Consider the following 22,785-nt stretch of genomic DNA (forward strand, 5'->3'; position numbering starts at 1 on the left):
CATTAGGTGTAGATGGCCATCTTATATTTGTAAAGCGTTGGACATTTATTCCCAGTTTGGAGTGACTAGTTAGGTTGCTTGTAGTTTTCCTTACAGTTACATGTTGAGCAGCAGTTATGTGTGGTTAACTCTTATTTTACACCCTCTATTACACATAAAATCATATACATTCTTTCATTTCATTAATTTAACTCATGCTTTGGTCAACTTTTCAGGAGGAAAATTCCTCACAGTACAATTTCAGTGTCTACAAGTACAACCGCTACAGATGGCAGAAGCGTATCTTGCAGGTAAGAACGAGTCATTGTTGCACTTCAGGATTCTGTACTGATGTTTCATACACAAGGAGGGGGGGGGGGGGGGGTTGGAGTGACCAGTTCTGCTCACTCCCCTCCAGACCTTGTGATGTAAAAAAAATAATGAGTGAGTGTAATGGTTGAATTTGTAGGCTAACACAGTTGAGGACAGTTTCTTTGGAGAGACATATTAGCCTGGACCTAATTCTTCTAACTGTTTGAAAATGAGAATAAAACAAGACTGGCATGAATGGATGTAGCACTTTAACATCACCAAATAAGTTACATTTGTGTTTGAGGAATTCTGAATTTGATTGGGTGTGAAAAAAGGCAGGGCAAAAGTATTTGTTGAAAGGAAGAGCCATTTCCCAGAATTGCTCACTTGCAAACCATTCCATTTTAGGTGTCTGAAAAGTTGGGGGCCCATTAAAGTGGGGCGCCAGGGTTTCAGGTATCCGTGCTTAACTGAAAAATCAATAACCCATTTGAAGTGGGGGAAAAAGCTGGGTGGGAAATAAGAGCAGCACTCCAAAAACCTCAGAGTGAAAAGGACACCAGCATCTGTTTCAGCATTTTCTCTCAGCCTTATGAAATCAGTAGCCTTTATCAGGGCCAGCTTGGGATTAACCTTGGTAACTTTTGATAAATGTATCTTTGATGGTGTAATTAATGGTCTATCACACATAATGTAATGGAATACTTGGTGTGCGAGTCCCTTACAGTAGGTGACATCTGTGAAAAGAGTTTGTTTAATTCCCCCACGTTAGGGAATTGAAGCCCTAAGTTCTTTGTGTGCTAGGCAGTTGTAAACGTTACTGTTGTGCACTTCCATGGATACAACTGCCATATCCCACATGCTAAAAACTAAAAAAAGCAAAAAACAAAATCCTCCTTCTTTGTCTGATGTTGTGTGAAGTGAATTGAAATATGCTGTTCATCACATGAGGTGTAGAAAACATTATTGAACACATTGCACAAATTGTGTCGGAATTCAGTCACCTAGTAACACTGCTACAGCTACCCGTCTGGATATCCCACAATGCAGTATGTCTCTGTGTTCTTTCAGATTGACTTCAACACGAACATGGTCTGCAGCATTGAGAAGGGAATAATTAAGAGGCAGCTCCCCTTCTCCAGTGTTAAAAGCTGTGACGACGGCGTGGGCTCTAAGTTTTCTATATCGTTCCGCGGACGGCACGACTATGAGCTTGAAGCGGCCTCTCTGGAGGACAAACAGAAGGTGTGTGTGTGTGTGTGTGTGTGTGTGTGTGTCCGTGTGTCTGTGTATGGTATACCAGGAAGGCTGTTGAGTGAGTGTGTGTCAGTGTGTGTATGTGTGTGTGTATGTGTGAGTAAGAGAGTGTGAGTGTATGAGTGTGTGTGTGTGTGTGTGTGTGTGTGTGTATGCGTGTGTGTGTCCGTGTGTCTGTGTATGGTATATCAGGCAGGCTGTTGAGTGAGTGTTTGTGAGTGTGTGTTTGTGTGTGTGTGTGTGTGTGTGTGTGTGTATGTGTGAGTAAGAGAGTGTCAGTGTGTGTATGTGTGTGTGTGTGTGTGTGTGTGTGTCTGTGTATGGTATACCAGGAAGGCTGTTGAGTGAGTGTGTGTGAGTGTGTGTGTGTGTGTGTGTGTGTATGTGTGAGTAAGAGAGTGTCAGTGTGTGTATGCGTGTGTGTGTCCGTGTGTCTGTGTATGGTATACCAGGAAGGCTGTTGAGTGAGTGTGTGTGAGCGTGTGTGTGTGTGTGTATGTGTGAGTAAGAGAGTGTCAGTGTGTGTATGTGTGTGTGTGTGTGTGTGTGTATGTGTGTGTGTGTGTGTGGATGTCTGAGTGAGAGTGTGTCTGTGTATGGGTGTGAATGGTTGAGTGGGGTTGGGGCTAGGTGCTTTCATGCTGTAGTCTGAAACAGGTCAGGTTAATCTCCACCATTGGTAGGCCTAAGAATGAAGCAGATTAGAGGTGAAGTATTGAAGACTGAGGGCCAAAAAAACACTGTCAGGTGAAATAATTGAAATCCTGCTGTAGCCTACTCTCTGATTTTCCCTGTGTCTTTGCCTTGGCATATTTTGAGGGATGACATGTAGTAGTTAGAGAACTGGATTTGTAAAGCAAATGGTTACAGAATCATGTCCTAGGTGGGGTACTGGGTAGGTACCATTTAGTAAATGGACCTAACCGCACTCATTACTTGACTAACAATGCAGACCTTTTGATTTTTCTTCCAGATTATGCAGCTGATTCATAAAATAATCTATGGAAACATCTACGAGGTCCCTGAGCCAGCCAGTTCTGAGGCGTGCGACCAGACCCCAGTGAATCGCAGCATTCGCCAAGGACAGTTATATCTGCAGAGAGGGGGGCTGGCGTCATTCCGATGGGTGAAGTATGGATGCGAACCCGTCCCTCTCTCTCCCTTCCCTTCCCTTCCCTCTGCATCCGTGCGTTTCATTCTGTGGTCCTGTGACGCCACGCGCAGTGATGAGCCGAATCGGGCATTGTTTGCACAGACGGATCCAAAATGGAGGACGGAGCCCCATCCAAACAGCAGACAACCTGGGAGGAGGTGCTCCATTTAAAAAAGGAAATGAAAATAGGTTAATTGCAGGCCCGGGCCATTCATCAGGCCCCGCCGTGCGCCCACATTTTCAGCATCCCTGTGTTTTTCCCTGCTCCCATTTTGTTTCGCAGAGGTCGTCGCTGTGTTTCTGCAAACAAGAGGTGTGACAGAGACTAACAGAGATACACACAATCAACTGGCAGATTCAGAAAAGCAGAACAGAGATACAGAAAAGCAGAACTGGGCTGGAACATTAAATATGTCTCTATACAATGGTTTCTCAGAGTGGCCTCAGTATTTTTAGGCAAAATTACAGAATCTGCCTTCTGAAGTCAGTTCCTAAAACTGCCTAAGCCCACAGCCCCCTTAATGAGGGAGTATACATGCTGTGACTTACCCTTTAGTAAAAATACCCTAACCTTTGCTGAAATATGGAATCATATCTTATATATATCAAAAATATAAAAATAATTGAATGAACACTTACTGAAACATTACCTTGTTTAGTTTCATTATAATGAATGGGTCTGAATTACATGTGTTTTTCTTTTTCACATTTATCAACCCCTTTCCTGGACCACCCTCTGAGTCCAATAAAACTCTGACCCCTGAACTCTGCTTATGGTGCTTCCTCTTCAGTGCAGTAATTATCAAAGTATCTTCCAGTCTGGAACCCAGATGTGGACACACGGACAGCGTTGTGGTTTTATTTATTTATTTATTTATTTTCCCATTTTCTCCTCAGTTTGGAACGGCCAATTCCCCGAATTCTGGAATGTCCAATTTGTCATCATTGATGTTCAGTCCCATTGCACAGCCCCCACTGTCAATCCAGGAGAGCGTGGACAAGCATGTGCCCTCCTCCGAGACACGTGATGTCAGCCGCTGCTTCTTTTCACACTGCGGTCCACAAGCTAAGCTAGCACAGAGATGAGTCAGAGGAAGATATTTCGTATGCCGCTTTGGCAAGTGGACCACAGATGCCTGAACGACCAGAAGGGGTTGCTGTTGCTAATGGGACCGAAGCCCCTGCCCATGTACCCACCCCATATCCCCGGCGGAACGAAGCCAATGTGTTCCGTCTGTGAGCTCCCGGTCACTGTCGGCTAGTGACACTGTCGGGTCTGAACTCAGGCCGTAGCGCTCAGTCTACACTCAGAATGAGTGCTTTTACCAACTGAGCCACTCGGGAGCCGTGGTTTTATTTTTTATTTAATTGTCAGAAACCCCAATTTGTAATGGCGCGGGAAAGATGTGAGCTGTGATTTCCTGTCTTAGTGCTGCTGTGATTTCCTGTTGTTGATCTTTATTGCATGCCATTTGAAAACAGATATCACCAATGCAAATTCAGTGATATTCAGTACAGTAGATTCAGTCTTCAGTGACCCACTAGTTCTGAGTTGTGAGTGTATGGGGAGGAATATAATTTTTTTGGGTCCCATGTCCCCGGGGGACCCTGAGGCCCCTGTGCTCCTGACCCTGCCCGTGTTTCTGTCAGGTTCACGGTACAGCTTCACGAGGGAGAGCTGACCCTGCACCCCTGCGGGCGCCGGGGCGCCGAGGACAGCGACGAGTCGGGCTCCTCGCTCTCGCCCGTGGTCATCCACTTCTCGGACGGGAACGCCAGCGTGGAGAAGCCGCGCAGCTGCGACACCTTCACGCTGCTCACCAACAAGCACGAGTACCTGTGAGTGACGCCCGCTAGGGCTGCAAGCAGACACCTCCCCATGGCCTAAAGAGGCCCCCGAATGTGCAAAATGCAGTACTGTCAAAATCATGCTACTTGGCAATCTTTCTTTCAAAAACAAAATACTCATGGTTCCTGTCGTACGTAAATTGGCTTAATCTCAGTCTTACAGTTTGGTTATATTTAACCCCCGCCTCAGTTGTCAGATATGCATATTTATCATGACTATTATTATGAATTATTTATGTATTTGGCAGGCGCTTATTCAGAGCAGCTTACAAGGCTAATTTGGCATGACACACAGCAGCAGAATGGCCAGAATGGCTAGAATTACAATTAACAGGCATCAAGTTGAAAAAGAGTGCTAAAATCAATACTGTTATTAGAACAGTACAGAAACACAGTGCCAAGCAGTTATCCGTAAGAGTAACACATTTACTATTCATCACTCTGAAATGAATGTAGAGCTTAATAGTGATATCGAAAGGCAGTGTTACCTTGAATCACAGTGACAATATGGTGCCAAACAGTCCATTACAGCAGCGTTAACTTGCATCATGTTGCCAAACTCACGGCGTGTGTAGACCTACATCATAGTGTACTAGAATTCACCGGAGGCCAGATTGACCAGATTTTAGGTTTATGACAAGTCCAAACTCCAGGAAGAAATGCAGTTGTTTGGCTCATTGTATTTAGTATTAAAGGCAGCTAGCTACAGATAGGGCGTATCACATTTGGCACACATAGAATGCATTTTCCATGGCTTGTGCAGGCTGCTGAGTCACAGCACTCGCAGGTAAATCCGGCTGTAAACCACATCTGGAGGGTAATAGAGACATCGTGGTCCTTCATTGGTGGGGGCTGGCTGTTCAGGTCTGATGCAGAGTGTGATATTCGCCTGCCTCTCTCTGAATGCAGACAGTGGAACAAAACAGAAACGTGGGCAGAAGCCGGGGAAGGATAATGCAAAAATCAGAGACGTAAGAGATGTCATTTAAAACTGAGGGTGAAAGTGAGAGTTACGAAGAGCAGCTCAAGTTACCTGGGAGTTTTTACTCTCAGTAATAACCATAAAAAGCAGAAAACAAATACCGAAATGCTATGCTTGTCTGACCATGAAAAAATTATGAATATACAGAATTATAATTGACACCATAAATTCAAGCAGCACAGCTGTACCAGCATGAAAACTTTATGGGCAAATGTGAACTCTAAATATGTCAAACATAATCAAAACACGAGTCCCACCCATGGTATTCAGTATGTATAATCTGTACATTTTAAGAGACACTTACAGTGGAACAGTGGAAACAGAAACAGAATCAGACATCAACAGAAAATGTTCTGAGCTGTTAAACCCACCTGCTGACTTAGTGTAATTAGGAATTTTGTTATTTGTTTCGTCATATGTACACTAGCCACAAGTCTTCAGCATGCTGCAGATGGTCAAAGGTCACATGGCTGTAAGTTAATGTATTCAGTAATGGGAAGTCTGACTGCACAGGCAGCTGGTATGTTCGAGTGACTGGTCCCAGCGTGTCGTACCACCTGTCCCCCCCCCCCAGGTTTCGGGTGCCGGTGACAGATCAGGCGAAGAGCACGGAGGCCATCAGGCAGGAGCGGGACGAGTGGGTCCAGGCCATCGACAGGCTGTGCCTGGAATGGAAGCGCAAGTCGCAGTTGGAGAACCAGAACATCTACGAGTGCATCCGGGAGCCAGGGGCCTGGGGAGGCAGCGGGGAGGCCAGGGGGAAGAGGGGCAGCATGGTGTTGCCGACGGGCAGCGTGAGGCCCGAAGAGTCTTCTGACGAGGACAAAACGGAGGCCAAACCTCCGTCTCCGCCGGTGCCCCTGTCCCCGAAGCCCGCCACGCCAGTGCCAGTAGTTGTGCCCACAGTGCCTTCACCAGTGCCTGTGCCCGTGCCACAGTTCGCCATGATTCCACCACCACCCCCCGCGGCCCCAGCTCCGCCCCCGCTGCCCAGCAAATTCAACGCCAAGCCGACATCCATGCGGACCAAGGCCTTTCACTGGGACGTTGTGTCCCAAGACAAAGTAACTATTGCAACGTTCCACAATCCTGCACGTTCGGGGCAGTGCTTACCATCACAGTCCCGTTTCTCTTTACATAGATCACTGTTAATATACAGCCAGTAGCGACTGAAGCTGGCCTCAGGTCAAATCTAACCACAATGCTCTTTGTCGTTAGCTTTGCGGAACAACATTAAAGCTACCCTTACATGCTTCTCATTTCCTGCCGCAACTCTGTGAGCTTGTCAGCCATTGAAATGAATGAAAATAAATGAAAAAGCCTCTCTGGAACCCATAGGGGACAGAACGCTTGCTTTCAGCTAGTTGCCCAAAGTTGGGGACAAAGCCCGTTGTGGTTTGTATGTAACTTAGTATGTAACTGCTAATTTAAAAAAAGGAAGTTGATTGCGTGTGAGTCATTTACAGCTTTCTTTTTATGAGTTGGAGTACATTCTACAATATGGCGTGGCTGATAATTCGTGGTCAAACAGACTTGGTGAAAAACTCTGAAGTGACTGTAGTGTGTGGTTTCGCTGTTCACACAGTGAGAACAGAATCGCTCTCTGACAGCGTCTTCCTTTGCCCTCTCGGCAGATGGGGAAATCCGTGTGGGCGCGGTGCAGCCCAGAGAAGGTTAAGCTTGACACACAGCGTCTGTACGAGCAGTTCGGCGTGCAGGACGTGGGAATCCTTGGAGGGGTTGAGTCCAACAGTAACTCCAACATCATGCTGAACGAGAAGGTGGCCCATAACTTCAGTGAGTAGCGCGCTGCCATCGTTCCAGCGGGCCGACCGTGGGGAAAAAAGCCTGTGTCCATTCATTCCAAAGTGTTCCACCTGCATTCCATGCAACTGAAATGAAGCAAGGATACAAGGATGTTTGCAGGCGCTCCAACGAGAGGGCTAAGTCATAATTATCACTTAGTTATACAATAAATGAGTAAAATTAAAAATGAGCTAATTCATTGTTTTACTCCAAATGGAATCCGAAAGTATATTTTATAATTGGTGTAATAACCAATTGGACCAATAATCAATAACATGATTGTTGGTAGGTTGTTGGTGTGGTACTAATAACTCTCTTGGTTGATTAGGTATGGGAAATGCATGTTGTCTCATACAGCACAGTATTATGTCAGATGTCTGGCAAAGCAGCCAGGGAGCTCTGTGGGTCAGACAATCAGACCGACGCGTGTTTGGGTTTTGAAGAGACAGGCCCTCAGGGACATGCCGCTGAAAGAGTCGTATTTGAATAGCTTTAGCCGTGGGCTGTGGAGGCAAGAGGGACCGATAGATCTTTATCAAAGAAGAGAGCCAGTCAAAAGAATTTAAGCCATGCCAGTGTGACATTCTTAAGTTGCTCTGCGTCATCTCCCCGCTGTTCCAAATCTCTGACTATACCAGTAATCGTACTGCTGGATCACGGAAACTGTTTCATTCAATCAGATCTGTTACTTGTGCATTATCTACTTGTTGTACAACTGATTGATGATTTGAATTAATTAATTTTCAAGGTCATTCATTCATTTTACCCAAATCCACACACAGTTTGAGTAAATCATAAATTAACAAATTGATACTGGGCACAGCAAGCAATGCCCTTGCTGACTGGTAGGTATGTCATCTGCTAAGTTTTCGTTTGGTGGGACGTACCCCACACCTATATGGTACGTGTAAAGCGAGTCGTAACAGGCAGTCTAACAGTGCTTTTCATTAAACAGGCTTTTCCAGTGACACGGTAAAGTCTTTCAATGACACCACTGAAAACCTGTTTTGCAGGAAATGGGTTAGTGAAAATAGCGATAAAATCAAAAATACACGTGACTGCTGATGATTAATCAACTTGCCGCCAATGTTTCTTTGAAAGTCTACAAAACCTAACCAGGCCCTGATGAATCGCACATGCAATTTATTAGCCACGGGAGTGTGGGAGAAGGAGAGAACCATTGAATGCCACAGAGAATGAGCTCCTAATCGATGTCACTGCTTGCAAATGTAGCATTTATTCGCGCTAACGTTCTGGCCTGTAACCTTCCTCGGTGTAAATATTTTGACCTTGCATTATTGAATGCTTTTGAGTCCCTGCCTTTGAAGAGAATCTGACCATGCTACAGTGGAGGTTTCTGCTGGAATCTGTGAATAGGTTGAACTGCAACCTTTTTTTTACACTAAAGATGTCTAAATGATAGATGACAAATGTAAATTACCATGTCATTGATTATTTCAGAACAGAGGAAAGATATAAGCAGTAAGTAAAGATGATTTTACGCTATAATAAATAATGTTGGGTCCACAGTGGCATAAAAAGTGGTATATGCAATTTCTGAACCTTTTTGCTAAAAATCATAATCACATCAAAGAAACATAATTTGATATAACTCTGTTGTATGCTTTTAGCATGTTTCATGTGTTACAGGAAATTAATGCATGTTAATTATACGATGTTATATACTCATATGAATTTCATGTGACACAGTAGTTATCAGGAAAATGGTATAATTTGTCACATAACATCTTTGAATGGACAATTCAGAGTTGTAGAGGTCTTTGATGCACTTGAGGCAAGGGTGTCAGAAGGGTGCAAACTCTACAGAACTGCACAGTATTAGAAAAGAACACTAGATGGCACTAAATTGCTAGTATACATGATACTGGGAAAAAAAAACCGAAAGGAAGACACTCGACATGAAACATTTTACTGACAACAGTATAAACACCAAGCAAGAAACTAAAAAAAAACTCAAGGCCAACGACCAAGTGAAGGGCGACCTTAGGTTTGCAACAAGGGATAAGTACTGTAACAGCCTCCGTTGCAATGAAAGCAGTGGTGCAGATCTCCGAACTGTTAGTGTGTGCATGCCTCTTCTGGGCTTCTACAGACGCTAGCGAAAGGCTTTGTGCAGATTTTCTGGCGGTGGCGTCTCTGCCGTCAGAGCCAGCGCGCGCAGTTTAGTGAGGGGGCACAGGAACGGAGACGAGGCAGTGAGGCCCCGCTGCAGAAACCTATCGGCATGCGTGCGGCGGGGGTTGCGCCGGTGGCGAGCCATCAGGCGCATTTTATGCGCTGGAACATAAATGAATGCTTGAAGCGGTCGTTTGCGAGACGAATACAAATGGGGGCAGACGGAGGTCATGCACCCTCATGAAAAAGCAGCCGACTGACATGAATGCTTATGTTGGCTGTCTGCGGCTGTCGGATTGTTTGGGTTAATGTTATCGTTGTAATTCTCGGGTAAAGCCCAGTGGTTCACACGTCACTTTGATCTGCACTGAATAAGTAATAAGCTAGAGATTCTTTGGTGGAAATAATTCATATTTGTAGGTGTGTGTGTTTTTTTTTAATTTATTGTATGTATAAATTCCTCAAACAAGAAGCACAGGGCAAATGCAACCTGGAAGAGAGTCTCACCCAAATCAAGGTGAATGTTAACGACTGCACCTGGCTGCCTTCCACCTCGAGGACTCGGTGCTCAGCTAACTCAATGTGCAAAAAGCTGTCATCTCTCACCAGAGGGGTATTTCTACCTGGCGAGGCCTGAAGGAGCACTCCTGTGGTACAGTTCGTATGCTTACAGTAGCGTTTTTGTAGACAGAAGTCCCTCTCTCCTCTCCGTTTGCCATTCTCCTAGCAGTGGCTTACAGTGCCAGCGGTGTGCCTGTGTCCTAGGCAGGGGGCACTCTGTCACCGAGAGCGGCGACGCGTCAGAGCAGATCCTTGACTCTGGTCTCTCTCGCCACGGCTGTTTCTTTTCAGCAGCAAAAGAAAAAAGAAAAACTATCTTGTGGGAACGCCCGATGCTGTTTGAGGTTGCGGCAGATACAATTCGGGAAAGGAAGATGAGTGGGTCTGTGAGTTTCGCGCGTTGCGAAGGTGGCGCATGTAATGTGGTGTCAGACAGAGCCGTGACAGAAAAAGACAAATCCAGCCCACACGGTGCCAGAGGTCACATGACGTCCGTGACCCATTCGCCAAACCGCTCGCTGACTCGCGTCACCTCCGAGTTTAATTCCTCCTTTACTTTAATTTTCTTCATGATTTAATTTACTAATTATAATTTGCAAATTCTCTTCTTCTTTGCTTATATGAGAAATAACTGAAAACAAGGTTTATAGGTTATTCCATTGCCAGTGGCGTTAAATGGCGTTTTGTTTTAATCGAAGTGAGTGAGGTCAAAAGCCTTCATTTGGTGATTGATCTCACACAGAATTGACCCCGGGAGCTCCTCTCCGCGAGGAGAGGTGAGGAATACGTAACGGGCCAGCTGGATCAGCCGCGCTGAGCCGGGCTCTGACAAGGCGCTGCGCTGAGAGAGTACCGCCTGCAGCCTACCCCAGGCACTTCTGCTCCCTGCTGTGAGCAAAAGAGAAAGTGAGGGGCTCCAGCTAAAATATTTACACAATGGGACGCTCCCCACAGACAAACCGCATATGCACGTAATCAGAGGGAGCGCCTCTGTGCCTCTTTTTTTCCCCTCCTCAGCAGTCTGAGACACCGCTGAACACACATTCACTTCCACCAGGAAGGCTGCTTGGTCCGTCTGCTCTGGGATTTGGCCTTAATTCTTATGCACACATCAGAACGCGTGTTACTTTTTTTTTGTTTTGTTTTGCTGCTCGTATGTTTGTTCGTTGATCCTGCGGTGCGATCGGCTCGCCTTGTCGTGTAACTAGCCGAAAAGTGTCACGTTCCCTTAAATGTTTCAGTCCGCACATAAAGTGGAACGACCGCATTCCCGCTGAGCCACGCCGGCTGTCAAAGTGGAAGCCATCCTCGTCAGCGGCTGCCACGAAATTCGGCGCGATGCCGTTCGGAGTTCGAGGATCGCGAGAACCCCAACACCCCCCCAAACCCCCCCCCCCCTCCCCCGCAGCGCAGATCATGCTAAGTGAAAATAGCTCTCGGCTGGTATTTTAATCTCCGCAGTCGCACCTTCTCGCTCTTGATGCCGCACGTCAGATATATTGAGTCGGTGGCGGTATGCAAGAGTGGATTCCCACAGAGACTGCAGCGATTGTTGGGGCGGCTTTTTCTTCCCCGACGCATGGGGCGCTCCAAGCGGGCCAGGCCTGGCTGAGCGGCCTTGGATGATTGCCGTGTGGGTGTCCCTATTTTTTTTCCCCCTCCTGTTGCACATTTCCTCATGAAAAACACCGAGCTGTGATTGAGGGGATGCAATTAACCAGATCCTGAGGCCTGCCAGTGCACAAAGCTGCCTTTTTATGGTCTCATCCCATAGAGCTGTTTGCGCCCTGTCTGTGCGCGCTGTCATGCCTCCTGCTTCATTTACGTTCTGTTCCATTAGGGTCATTAAGTCCTAGCTGAGGACAAGGCCAAATCAGTCAAAACCGTGCCCAACAAATTAAAATAAATAGCATAACAAGGGAGAGTTGGAAGTTCCTGCAGGGGTTGAATGAACACCTGCTTGTCCTGTTATCCTCCTTACACAGACACAGAGGTGGTGTTTATTGAAGAGAGGTGAACAATAGATGTGTACCTCACACAGAAATAGTTTGTGTCCCCCTATGGTTCATAGGGCCATCAACGTTGATGTCTTTTGAGCCCCTCTTGTAGATATCGGAGCATCAGAGCATTGAGAGCAGAGGCAGAGGGCAGGAAAAGGAGGGATGGTGGACACATCAGAACTGAGAGAGAGCAGCCATGTTGGATACTTAATACTGCGGACTGTTTGCGGTGGTTACAGAGATTGCATGAAAACGTCCCACCCAAATCATCTTAGCAGCAAAACTCTTATCAGTTTGAAGCAGTTGCATGATTTTTGATAAATGTATTATGTAAAGTTACGGTATCAGGTATTAATGCATACACTACTCACACACTCTAGTACAGGGGGAGCTTAAGCCTGGCCCTGGAGGGTACTAATCCATCTTATATTATTATAGGGTTTATTATTATTCTTATAGGGTACTGAAAATCCCTATGTCTGCGCACACACCTGTTACATTCTGACAGTTAAGCCAGTCTCTTGCTCCATTAGATGCTCACGGCTGTGGTCTGAATTGCGATGTTGCGATTGAAACGCTCTTCAGCTTAGCTAGAGCTCCGTACCTTTTTGATTAATCAGAATTAAATCATTCAAATCCACGGTAAGCTGATCATCTGTAGGACATCTACATAGCAGGTGGGATAAGATCTCCCGAAGAGGGAACTGAAGCACCGCCACTCCCCAATGTCGTGACCTTAAGCTTAATCTTATTAGAACACAACACCAACAACAGTTTTGAAGTGCTATCACACATTTTGGAAAGTGAAGGGAACTTAGCATATCATTTTGGGATGAAGTGTCACATGAAATCCCTTTGTGAACGCCGGAGAATGGATTGTGTGCGGGTTACTTTTGTGAGGGGGTTAGCGACACTTAGCTGAAGTGGCGTGCCTTGTAACTGCTTTTAAAGACGCTATTACATGTGCATTAATCTTATCGCTGCTGAAGTGGGGGTATTATGATGGCTTATTGAGAGCAATCAAATACATTTTGTTGCAGTCTTAATCGCCCCAATGAAATGTCAAGCGATAATCATTCACTCAGGCAGCAGTTTTAAGTATTGGGGTGTTCAACGTTATTCAGTGCCTGAAGAGATCTGCCAAGCAGTCTGAGTAAGAACAGGAAATGTCAGACTAGGGTCATTTGTGCACCGTCTCCAGTGGGTAAGGTGATATCGACGGGCAGAACTGTTGTCCGGTAGCTTAGAGAGTCCCCTGACTGTCACACAGCATTATTCCTTTGCTCGTCCCACTGAGAGAGCGGGAAATGATGCGGTCCGAGTTCCTGGGCCAGGCTGAAGCGTCGCACACATCGTGCGAAGGGCTTAACACGCTTGGGCAAGCGCTAAGCGAGAGACTCGGAGTGCGACGCTGCAGCAGGAAACAGATCGCAGATAATGTCAGAAGGTGAATCAGACGGGCTCTTTGTCAGTGTCTGTGAACTTCTGGAGTGGAAATAAAAAGAAGAGGGAGAAAAGAGGCTTAGCGGCTTTCACTTCACGTGTTCAACCTGGTGCCACCCGCTTTAAATGTGAGCGCAGAAGGCTAATTGTGCTATCATGTGATTTAGCCTGTTCAGTCAAAGGCATCTCCCGTCCATATTTTATTTATGAGTCCTTCTTCTTTTCTCCACCTTCAGTGCGCGCTTTGGTGGAAAGGTGAAAGTGAGTCCCATGTCAGTTTACGTTTTTGATGCCGCGCAAAGCCGCGCGGACCGGGAACCCCAGGCCACTCTGAGGGGGTGTGCAGGCAATTAAGAGAAAGGCTTTCTTTCCTCTTCAGAATGCTTTCTGAGGAAAGAAAGAGCCGTTTCGTTGCAGATAGCAACAGCCCTTGTCAAGAAAAGGCTTCAATGCACTGCCGGATGTGTTGATTTTCTTTGTTCCCCTGTTCCTCCAGGTATTTTCCTCAAAAGTTTCCCTGTGAAGCCGGGAGAGCTCAAGGACAAATTGTGCATCGTTAATGAGGTAGATGGAGGCCTCACTGATGAGCACATTGCGTCCCTGAGGAGGTAGGATCCGTCACGTGATGCCCACCTCTCACATTCATGTAGATTCTCTGTAACACGCGTTCTGACAGATGTTGGGTAAAAAAAAGAAACACTAATATGGAAGACACTGATGCTGTCATCTGTTGGTTGCAGTTTATAGGTCTTTAGAGAACCTAATAAAGTCACAGATTTAGGAGGGGGCAGAACAGCGAGACAGTGGTAAGCAAGCCCAGAGATCTTAAAGGGAATATGAGCGGCTTAAAGAGGTGGAAGGATAGAACCAAGGAAAGGAGGAGCGTAAGACGACCAAGTCACCGTCAGTTCATGCTGGGGGGGGGGGGGTGAGGAAAAGCAGCAGACTTTATATAACGCTGATAAGAACCGATGCCAGAACCTTTTACCGGGGCATGTTCGGGATGAATTTTTTATTACGGCGGGCTTTGAAGAGATGGACACTATTGCGTCGCTCTCCGGGGCATAATGCTGAAAGCTGATAAAGCGCTGCTTTGGCTTGAATCTCCGCGGTCTCCGCCGAGCTGTTTGATGCTCCGGGTGGCTGACCCGTTCAAAGGGAGAGGCGATCTAATGCGGAGCGTAGCGCATTGCTGGGGCGAACCGCGGGGTTTGTTTTAACAACGGCATTGCGCGTACGCCGGCGAGCGCCGGCCCTTAATAGAGGCACTCCTCGCGGCAGTCTGAAATATTCATACGCGGCAGCTGCGGCCCCTCCCGCGGCGCGTCCCCGGGCTCATGCAATAGTGATCGCCTCTGCTCTCAGTAGCGGGGGAACACGCCGAAACTACATAAGCAGAGTCCATTTGTGGGCCGGGTTCAGGCGCCGTGCAATTAGAGGAGCAGCCAGGCATCAGAGGCGCCGGCGCTTTATCGGACCTGACTCGGGCCATCAGAACTATTTGGCTTTTAATCATCCCCCGTTTCCTCGGTCCAGTGGAAGCCAGCGTAGCGTGAGCGGGTCCATGAAGCAGGGGGGGTGGGAAGCGACGCTCCCTCGTACGGGTCAGCTCACCGGGCGCCGCTTTCGGAAAAAGGGGGCCTTTTACCCGTTCGCCGACGACGCCTCGGTGTGCTGCCCGACGATCCAGACGGCTGTTAATAAAGCTGCGCTCCCCGGGCCTTGCCGATTTCACTTGACATACCCTTGAGTTTGATGGGGGGAACGCAGCAGAACAAATTGGTGGCTTTTTTTTTTTTTTTGCTGTACTCTGCCACTGCCCTGTACTGTGTCATCGTCTTTTGAAGTCGAGGCAGATGGGAGGCCTTGGACGGTCCGTGAGAATTAGGATTCGTCAGGCACGGGGGCCCTTGAATATGGTTCCCTCCCCCGGGGAAGGCTGGGAACAGTGACGGGTGCTCCCTGTTAAAAAGTGTCCTTGCCCTGCCAGACTCTCCTGTCTCGCCCGCAGGTACGTGCCCACTGCGGACGACATAGAAATGTACAAAACCTACAAGGGGCCCGTCTCTGAGCTGCACGTGGTGGACCAGTACATGCTGGAGGTGGGTCTTCCATTATTGCTGTTCGTAACCTTGATCGAGTTCTACCCCCCCCCCCACCAACCCCCCCAGGTAATCTGGTGTGTTGTAGCGCAGTCATGACACACAGTCAGCCAGCCCCTTTCCTCCCTGAGGCATCGTGGGAGGGTTGGCGCGTCGAGGGCTCAAACAGCGGACGCGTCCTCGGCGCGCGGTGATGGACAGACTGGGGTGACAGATGCTCTTATCGAGATCTCCATGCCATTTGTCACACGAGGAAATATCTGCTGCCTCTCTTCACACAATCAGGGGGTGACACTTCCCACAGCCGAGAGGCTGCACACCGCATACCCCCCCCCTCCCCAAGCCACCCCCCCCCCATTTCCCCATTAAATGTATATAAGAAACTTCAGTCCAGGGGGTAGGGGTGGGGGAGAGGGGGCAGGTCAGAGACAATGAGTTCGGCCCTAAACTCTCCTCTAAGTGTGTGCAATTCACCCGTCACCTCGAGGCCTGGGGGATTGTGGGAAGCGGTGGAGCGTGTGGGGAGCGAGACAGCCCGCAGTGATTTATTACAGGGCAGCTCCGATGTGAGGGTCCGCTGGGCGCGTCTCGTCGCGAGGCTCCAGCCTCCCAGCCTGGCAGCAGTAACCCTGCTGCGTTCGGCCGCCGGAGCCGCGAACCACAATGCCGCCCTCTGAACATCAATTACGCCCCGTGATAGTGTCCTGTATTAGAGTTCCCCATTGATCCCTGGAGCGCGGTGGCAGATCCCCCCCGACGCACCGCGTGCGGCGTAACAAGGTGGTGGTTTTAATCAAGCAAAATAACAAGATGGAAATAGGCCTCGCGCCATTGCTCCGCAGCAGGAGTGCACGGCCCTGTGTTTCCCGGGCTGTCACGCGCTGCATTTAACACCCCCCCCCCTACCCAGCATGCTAATGGCCCGTCTGCCTCCCTCCCCTCAGATGTGCAACATCCCCTACCTGAGCGCTCGGCTGGATCTGCTGCTGACGCTCAGGGAGCTCCCCATCAGCATGGAGGACCTGCAGCCGGTGAGTACGCGGCATCCGGGACAGGGGGAGGGGACGTCTGGCGCAAGCTGTCGAGCTCAGAATTGGATGTGTGAGGAGTGTCACCCAGGCGCACCCCTCCCTGCACCTGCCCTCCAAGCTCGAGCCCATGGGAGGCAACCACACCCTAACTGTGGCCACTGCCTTTGTCACCTTGTTAAGCGATGTGCTACACAACGCATATCCCCCTGACGAGATAACAATAGGATAGTGGGCAGGTAAGCCTGCAGATGACTGTGAATATCTGCTGTGGCAGATGCGACACCGCCTGCAGCTATTGTCAGTGTAGTGAGGTTTGGGAACGGGACTCACAACCTGAAGGTTGTAGGTTCATGCCCTAGGTGCGACTCTTGCTATTGTACCCATTAGCTACGCAATTGGAAGTGCTTGACAAAATACCCAGCAGCATAAACAGATAGAGACTAAACTGTGAGCTGCTTGTGTCGACCCTGGTTAAGCCAGTCCGTGAAGCGCTAAAGTAATGTTTGCCCGTATTATTATGATCTCAAGGAAATAAGGGACCTGCAGATAGATTACTCTTTTGTAAAACATCTCAATGAAAATATAAACTTTGCGTGGCTTCGGGGTTAAGATCAGCCTGTGAAATGAAACCGCAGTTTGCAGGCTCGTCACAGAGTCTTTTCCTAAAAAAAGGGGCTGCGAGGCGGCAGGCTCACTCACGCGAAACGTAAGCCTGACAGGCAGCGACAATCTCAGCAGAAGGGAAATGGACTTAAGGAAAGAGGATGCCCCCGCACATTAGTTTCCTCTCGCCTCTAGGAATCTGAAGCTCTGACAGTCCGGCTCGGGCGGCTCGCATCCAGGAGCTGCCAGCGTTGTCACTTCGTCATTCTGGCGTTCGTTTCGCCGGCCCCGGCGCTGCCGTTGGTGCTGGGTCTTGGAGGCGCTCCCACTGTTTGCGTCAGCAAAGTCCGCCGGTGCAGCCAGGAGGTGTTGCTCTGTTGGGGGCTCTTCACCTCAGCAGTTTAAACACTGGCGTGAGAGTCCTGCGCCTTTTCAAATATGCACTGCATCCGTCAGAATCAGTGCATCAAATTAGGAGACCTTATAACCACTGTACTTATTTTTGAGCGAGCTGTAGCGCATTACTACGAATGCCTAGGCCTCTCAGACTCACACCCTCTGTGAATGCATGTAGGAAAACAAGGTCTTGTTCAGATTCATGCTTTCTACCTAAATAATAAGGAAAATAACACATTTTTTTACTGCAGTCCACCTTTAAGGAACATATGTGCAGGCTGTGCAGGATGATAAGATGACATGGTCCAGTGCTCTCACTTTGTGTATTTTGAAACTGGACACGATCGATATTCATTCACGCAACCGTTCGTACGGTGAAAGGTTTCCTGTCTCCCCTCGGGGGAATCCTTTTACCAGTCCACACTGCTGCCGGCCCTATATACCCCTGAATTTCCGCCGCTGTGCTTTCACCTCGTATCGGAGAGAGAGAGAGAGAGAGAGTAGCAGAATAGTAGCCGCCTTTGCTCAGAAGCGTGGAGAGCGGCGCACGCTGACCTTAAGTCACGGAGCCTGTCATCTCTCTTCATCAGTCTACCCGTATCAGCAGGAGGCGAGATGTGCTCGTGCTGCTCGGGTGTTCGGAGGCAGAAGAGTTGATGATAGTTTTTCCCAATGAGCCATAGGTTGTCTCATGGCACGCACGGGAGAGAGGATGCTCCTTCTCCCCATGGCAACCGCTGAGCGAATGAACAGGAAGCAGGCGTCTATCTGGGGGGGGGGGGGGGGGGGGGGGGGGGGAGCGCAAGCTGTGCCGTTGCTCCGTCTTCGGTGTGAACAATCGGCCATGCATTCTAACAAGCTCGCGACTCGCTGTGTCTAATGCTACACCGACGTTCTTTTAAAGCAGTAAAGCCGGCTCCACTGTGGGAATTTATGCCAACCTCTTTCGCAAACGAGCATGCTAATATTCCACTCTGTCCCAAAAGAAAAATTGTGGTCGAGTGCAGTTTTTGCCTGTGATTTCGAAGGGGGGGGGGGCGCATCTGGTCTTTGTTTAAACCGTGGGCTGAGTTTGAATCACTTCAAAGCCTGAAGGTCCACAAGACCTGTTTCTGTGCTGCGTGCTGGGGGCCAGACAGTCCAGCATAGACAGGTGAAACAGCGGGCAGGTTGTCCATTGCTGTCCATCACCCTTTAGCTACCTCAAGAGACACAGGATTCAAATTTATTGTACTTGCTGCTGGATTTATCTTGAAAAACAAAAAAGAAAACAGAAACAAGTTTGGACTTGATTGCTGTGGTCCAAACAAATTTGATTTGTCTGTGTGTGTGTGTGTGTGTGTGTGTGTGTGTGTGTGTTGGCTGTATTACTGTATCACTGTATTGGTCATCAAGCCAATGATTCAACTGATGATTCAATCAATTGATGAAGAAATCAATCAATCAATCAATCAGTTAACCGGTTAATTTTCCTGCTGGTTCCTGCTGGACTGCTTTCCCCTGGGCAACCCTCATTCCCCTCAGGGGTGTATATTTTGCACCTCTGTAGAAACGGCTGAGAAACACTGCAGGCAGCACTTGCACAGAAGCTGTGATCTCCAGCACGAGCGCGCAAGGGACAGGCGGGGGCTTATGCTGTTTTCTCCTAAATACTTTAAGTCTGGGGTTCTCTAATGTGGGAGCTTGTTTAAGCCGAGCACGCTAAGGAGGATTTGAACACCATCTGAGAGGCTGGGCACCGGGGTGAGGAAGGGAGGGCGGACGGGCTGCACTTTACGCTTTTTTCGTCGCTCGTAAGGTGCTGTTTTTTTTAAAATGTTTTTTCTTTTTACAGCTCAGCTCAAGGTTGCCGGAGAAGCACTTGAATTCCTGGTGGCATTGCGAGCTCTTTCATAAACATGAAACGTTTGCATTCCGGCCGCGTCCCCCTCCTCCTCCTCCTCCTCCGCCGCCACAGCGCATCACGAGCGCAGGCCAGCGGGACTGCGTCCGCGGAGCCCTCGTCTTCGGGAAGTTGGGTTGCTTACACGCGTGCGAGGTTGTGCCCCCGGATCGCGATTTGCATACCCAGCCTCCACCCCGGCGCTCGCCGGAGCAGATGGCGGGATGTGAGGGCCCCGCCCTCGAGCGGCGCCCGTGTGCAGACTAAGGGGCCCCGAGGTTGCCAGGCGAACCTGAACATATGGACAGGTGTATTACCTGACCTAACACAATAGCAGAGCGTGCCGCCTGGTTTCCCTGTACCCCCCTCCCCCCTGCTCCCGACTCTCCTTAAAGCCTTGCTGCAAACTCTCCCCGAGCGAGCAACAGTAGGGAACTTAATGCATCACTGTCAGACGGCCGGGGGAATACGAGCGCACGTTTCCATCCCCTGCTATCCGATTTTCTTTCCTTCATCCAGTTTTAATGTTTTCAGAGCTCAGGAGTCGGAGCGGGTGAGGCTTCGTGCGATGGGGTGCATTGTGAAGAGGAGCCATTTTGACTTCCCTGACTGCGTGTTGAGGTTGTAATCAGCCCTGGATGAGAAAGAGTTAACTCAGCTGACACTTACTCTGCTCAATAATGCAGTCGATTCATATTAGGTTGTGGCTACATTTTAAACTGCCACAGAAAACACAAATAAAGGAAATAATAATTATCATTACTATAATGAATGTCGCGTCTAAATAAAACGTACAGCATGGATACATTTCATTAAACATTGACTTGTGAAATTATTTTGGACAGGAATAGCTTTTTCATTGTTATATGCATTGGTAGGAAAAGATCTAAAAGAAAGTTCAGCTGAGATATTATTGCACATTACAGCCTCAGAAAATCTTGGGAGGTTCCTGGAAGAATTGACGAATTCTACCATGGAAACATCAATTGCACCTGTCCCTGCTTCCTAAGGATTAACTTCGTGCTGTGAATAAACATTTGCTATTTAAAAAGGCACAGTCTTGTCTGTAGTGCTCCTATGAGCTTGCATTGAATTAGTCCTTGATGGAAATTATCAGGGGTAAGAAAAAATTTGTTTTTCCTATAAGTTGTATTGATTCAACCCATAACTCATATATATCCATACCACCTGCCATCTGCACTGGAGGAAACAGATATTCTGGTGGGCTGTAATTACTGTGTTATTGTAAAAACTCTTAACAGTATTAAACCATGAATCCATTTACTTTCTGAGCTTACAGAGGGGAAGAATTCATCTTCCCCATCTACAGTTTTCACGCAGAATGTTGCTCTCCTTCTAAAATGATCAGACTCTGCGTTCTTTTTACTGTGATGTTAGTATGTCTTATAGCATAATTGTTTGGCACTGCGTTTTTACCAGTGTACGCTTTCATTTTAGCAGTCATTTTCAGCCTGATGGCTGTTAACTGTAATTCTGTAATTTTTTCCACCTATTATTTTTGCTTTCGTGGCAGCTTTCATGTATTGTGCCATATTAGCCTTTTAAGTCATTTCGGATGATAGCGTCTGCCAAGCAAACAAACATATAAATAAATAAATAAATAATGAAGATGGAATATTACATGTGATATCCTTTCTCCAAGAACATCAACCGTCAGGCCAGAGGCGGAAAAGGCGCTACATCGCTAAAAATATTTCTGCTGCTGCTGTCAATCAGAAGCTGAAATTATTATACTGACTCCTCTCCCCTGGCCTGCATAACTGCCTTCTAAAAACTCTTCCTATTGTTATATATTTTGTTCCTCGTGTTATTAAAAAATGATGCTGCTCCGGTTGGCTCAGCGGTCTCCGGGGTGCCTGGGAGGAGGAGAGAGGACATGCAGCCGGAGCAGAAGGAGTGACTAATTCTGCGCCCTCTCTCTGCTTGTGTTTTAGCTGATTAACCAGAAGATCAGAATGTGCTCGCAGCTGTGCGGCTGCCCGTCGTTCCTCTCCGTGCTGGAGTACCTCCTCGCCGTGGGCAATTACCTGAATGAGAACGCCGGGAAGGAAAAGGCCAGGGGATTTCGGCTCTCGTCCTTAACTAAAGTAGGCCGCTCTCTGTCGCGTGTCTGACCCTTGGCGGGAAGAGGGCGGTGAGGGGGATATTAAGACTGCTCATCGGTACACACCGAGGGGCCTCCTCTCCATTTCTGTCCTGTCAATCAGCCGAGTCCACTCAGGCCCCCTCGGTTTATCAGCAACTGTGTGATAGGTCAGTAGCACCATAAGCAGCCGCTTGACAACTGAAATGACCCAACTGAGATTTCCCAGCATGCACCACTAACCCAAGTATTTAGCCACAAGGTTCCGTTCCCGTCCCCAATTATACTTATTTCCACTTGTGGATGTAGTAGTCTCTCAGCATTTAGAATTCTTGCTCTGGGACCTTGTTCCCCACTCTATAATGAGTCTTTCACAGTTGTAAAACTGTTCTGGTGCCTCTACGATGTTCAAAAGGTTCCTATCAGCCGTATTGATTGTGCCCATAAATGAAATATATATGCGGCGCATTAGAAATTCAACGTCTCCTCAGATGTTAAACGACTGTATCCCTGGCTATTGAAAGGGCCGATCCTTACTCCCACGGAAGTGCTCAGAGGTGAGAGTGAAATCGTTCGCCCTTTGAGGGCGGCTCCTTGAAACGAACGGCCGGCCGTCAATATGAAAGCCGGGGGAAGGCGGCAGATCTTGGGGCGGTGTTTATTTCAAACGGAGAGTGGGACGAGCCCTCATTTGATGCCGCTCGCACGTCTTTTCCCTCCACCCTCTGAGGAATGGCCTGGACTTCAAGTTGGTAAACAACATAACCTAGAAAAGACAGTAAATCCCATCACAGGATGCAGAAGGTCCCCTTTGCATTTCAATGACGAGATACGGGCTACTATGCAGAGGAGGTTGTGTTTAGTGAGATCGCTACAGGTCTGTGGAACTACGATTGTGGTGATGCGTTTCTTTTTTTTTTTTTAAACGAGCAACTGATGTTTCTGTTATTCCTTTCAAAGCAAACCTCGTGAATCCTTTTTAATTCTTAAATAAGTATCCATTGACTTCAAATAAATGTTTCCTTTTGCCATCCATTTAAATAAGGGATAGGCAACTGGAGTAATGGTGCCCATAAAGACGACAGAGTATTTGCTTGATGTGAAAACTTTGAAGGTGGTAATTGTGGTGTCATGATTGATGGGTTTGTGCAAACATGGGTTTGTGCGTTTGTTGGGGGTTGGTTTGCTGA

General features: G+C 47.9%; 1 protein-coding gene across 1 annotated transcript in view; it reads left to right on the forward strand.

Moving 5' to 3' along the window:
* The window catches only part of LOC118781387 (formin-like protein 6), a 32,107-nt gene that overhangs the window by 3,114 nt on the left and 6,208 nt on the right, over window positions 1-22,785 (forward strand). Inside the window, exons 3-12 of the mRNA XM_036534402.1 lie at window positions 216-290; window positions 1,363-1,536; window positions 2,522-2,679; window positions 4,352-4,540; window positions 6,106-6,595; window positions 7,166-7,328; window positions 13,974-14,085; window positions 15,489-15,579; window positions 16,524-16,610; window positions 21,447-21,599. Of these exons, the coding sequence (XP_036390295.1) occupies window positions 216-290; window positions 1,363-1,536; window positions 2,522-2,679; window positions 4,352-4,540; window positions 6,106-6,595; window positions 7,166-7,328; window positions 13,974-14,085; window positions 15,489-15,579; window positions 16,524-16,610; window positions 21,447-21,599 (1,692 nt within the window). The remainder of the gene's footprint in view (window positions 1-215; window positions 291-1,362; window positions 1,537-2,521; window positions 2,680-4,351; window positions 4,541-6,105; window positions 6,596-7,165; window positions 7,329-13,973; window positions 14,086-15,488; window positions 15,580-16,523; window positions 16,611-21,446; window positions 21,600-22,785) is intronic.

This window comes from Megalops cyprinoides, chromosome 7 (genome assembly GCF_013368585.1).
Source record: "Megalops cyprinoides isolate fMegCyp1 chromosome 7, fMegCyp1.pri, whole genome shotgun sequence".
NCBI lineage: Eukaryota > Metazoa > Chordata > Actinopteri > Elopiformes > Megalopidae > Megalops > Megalops cyprinoides.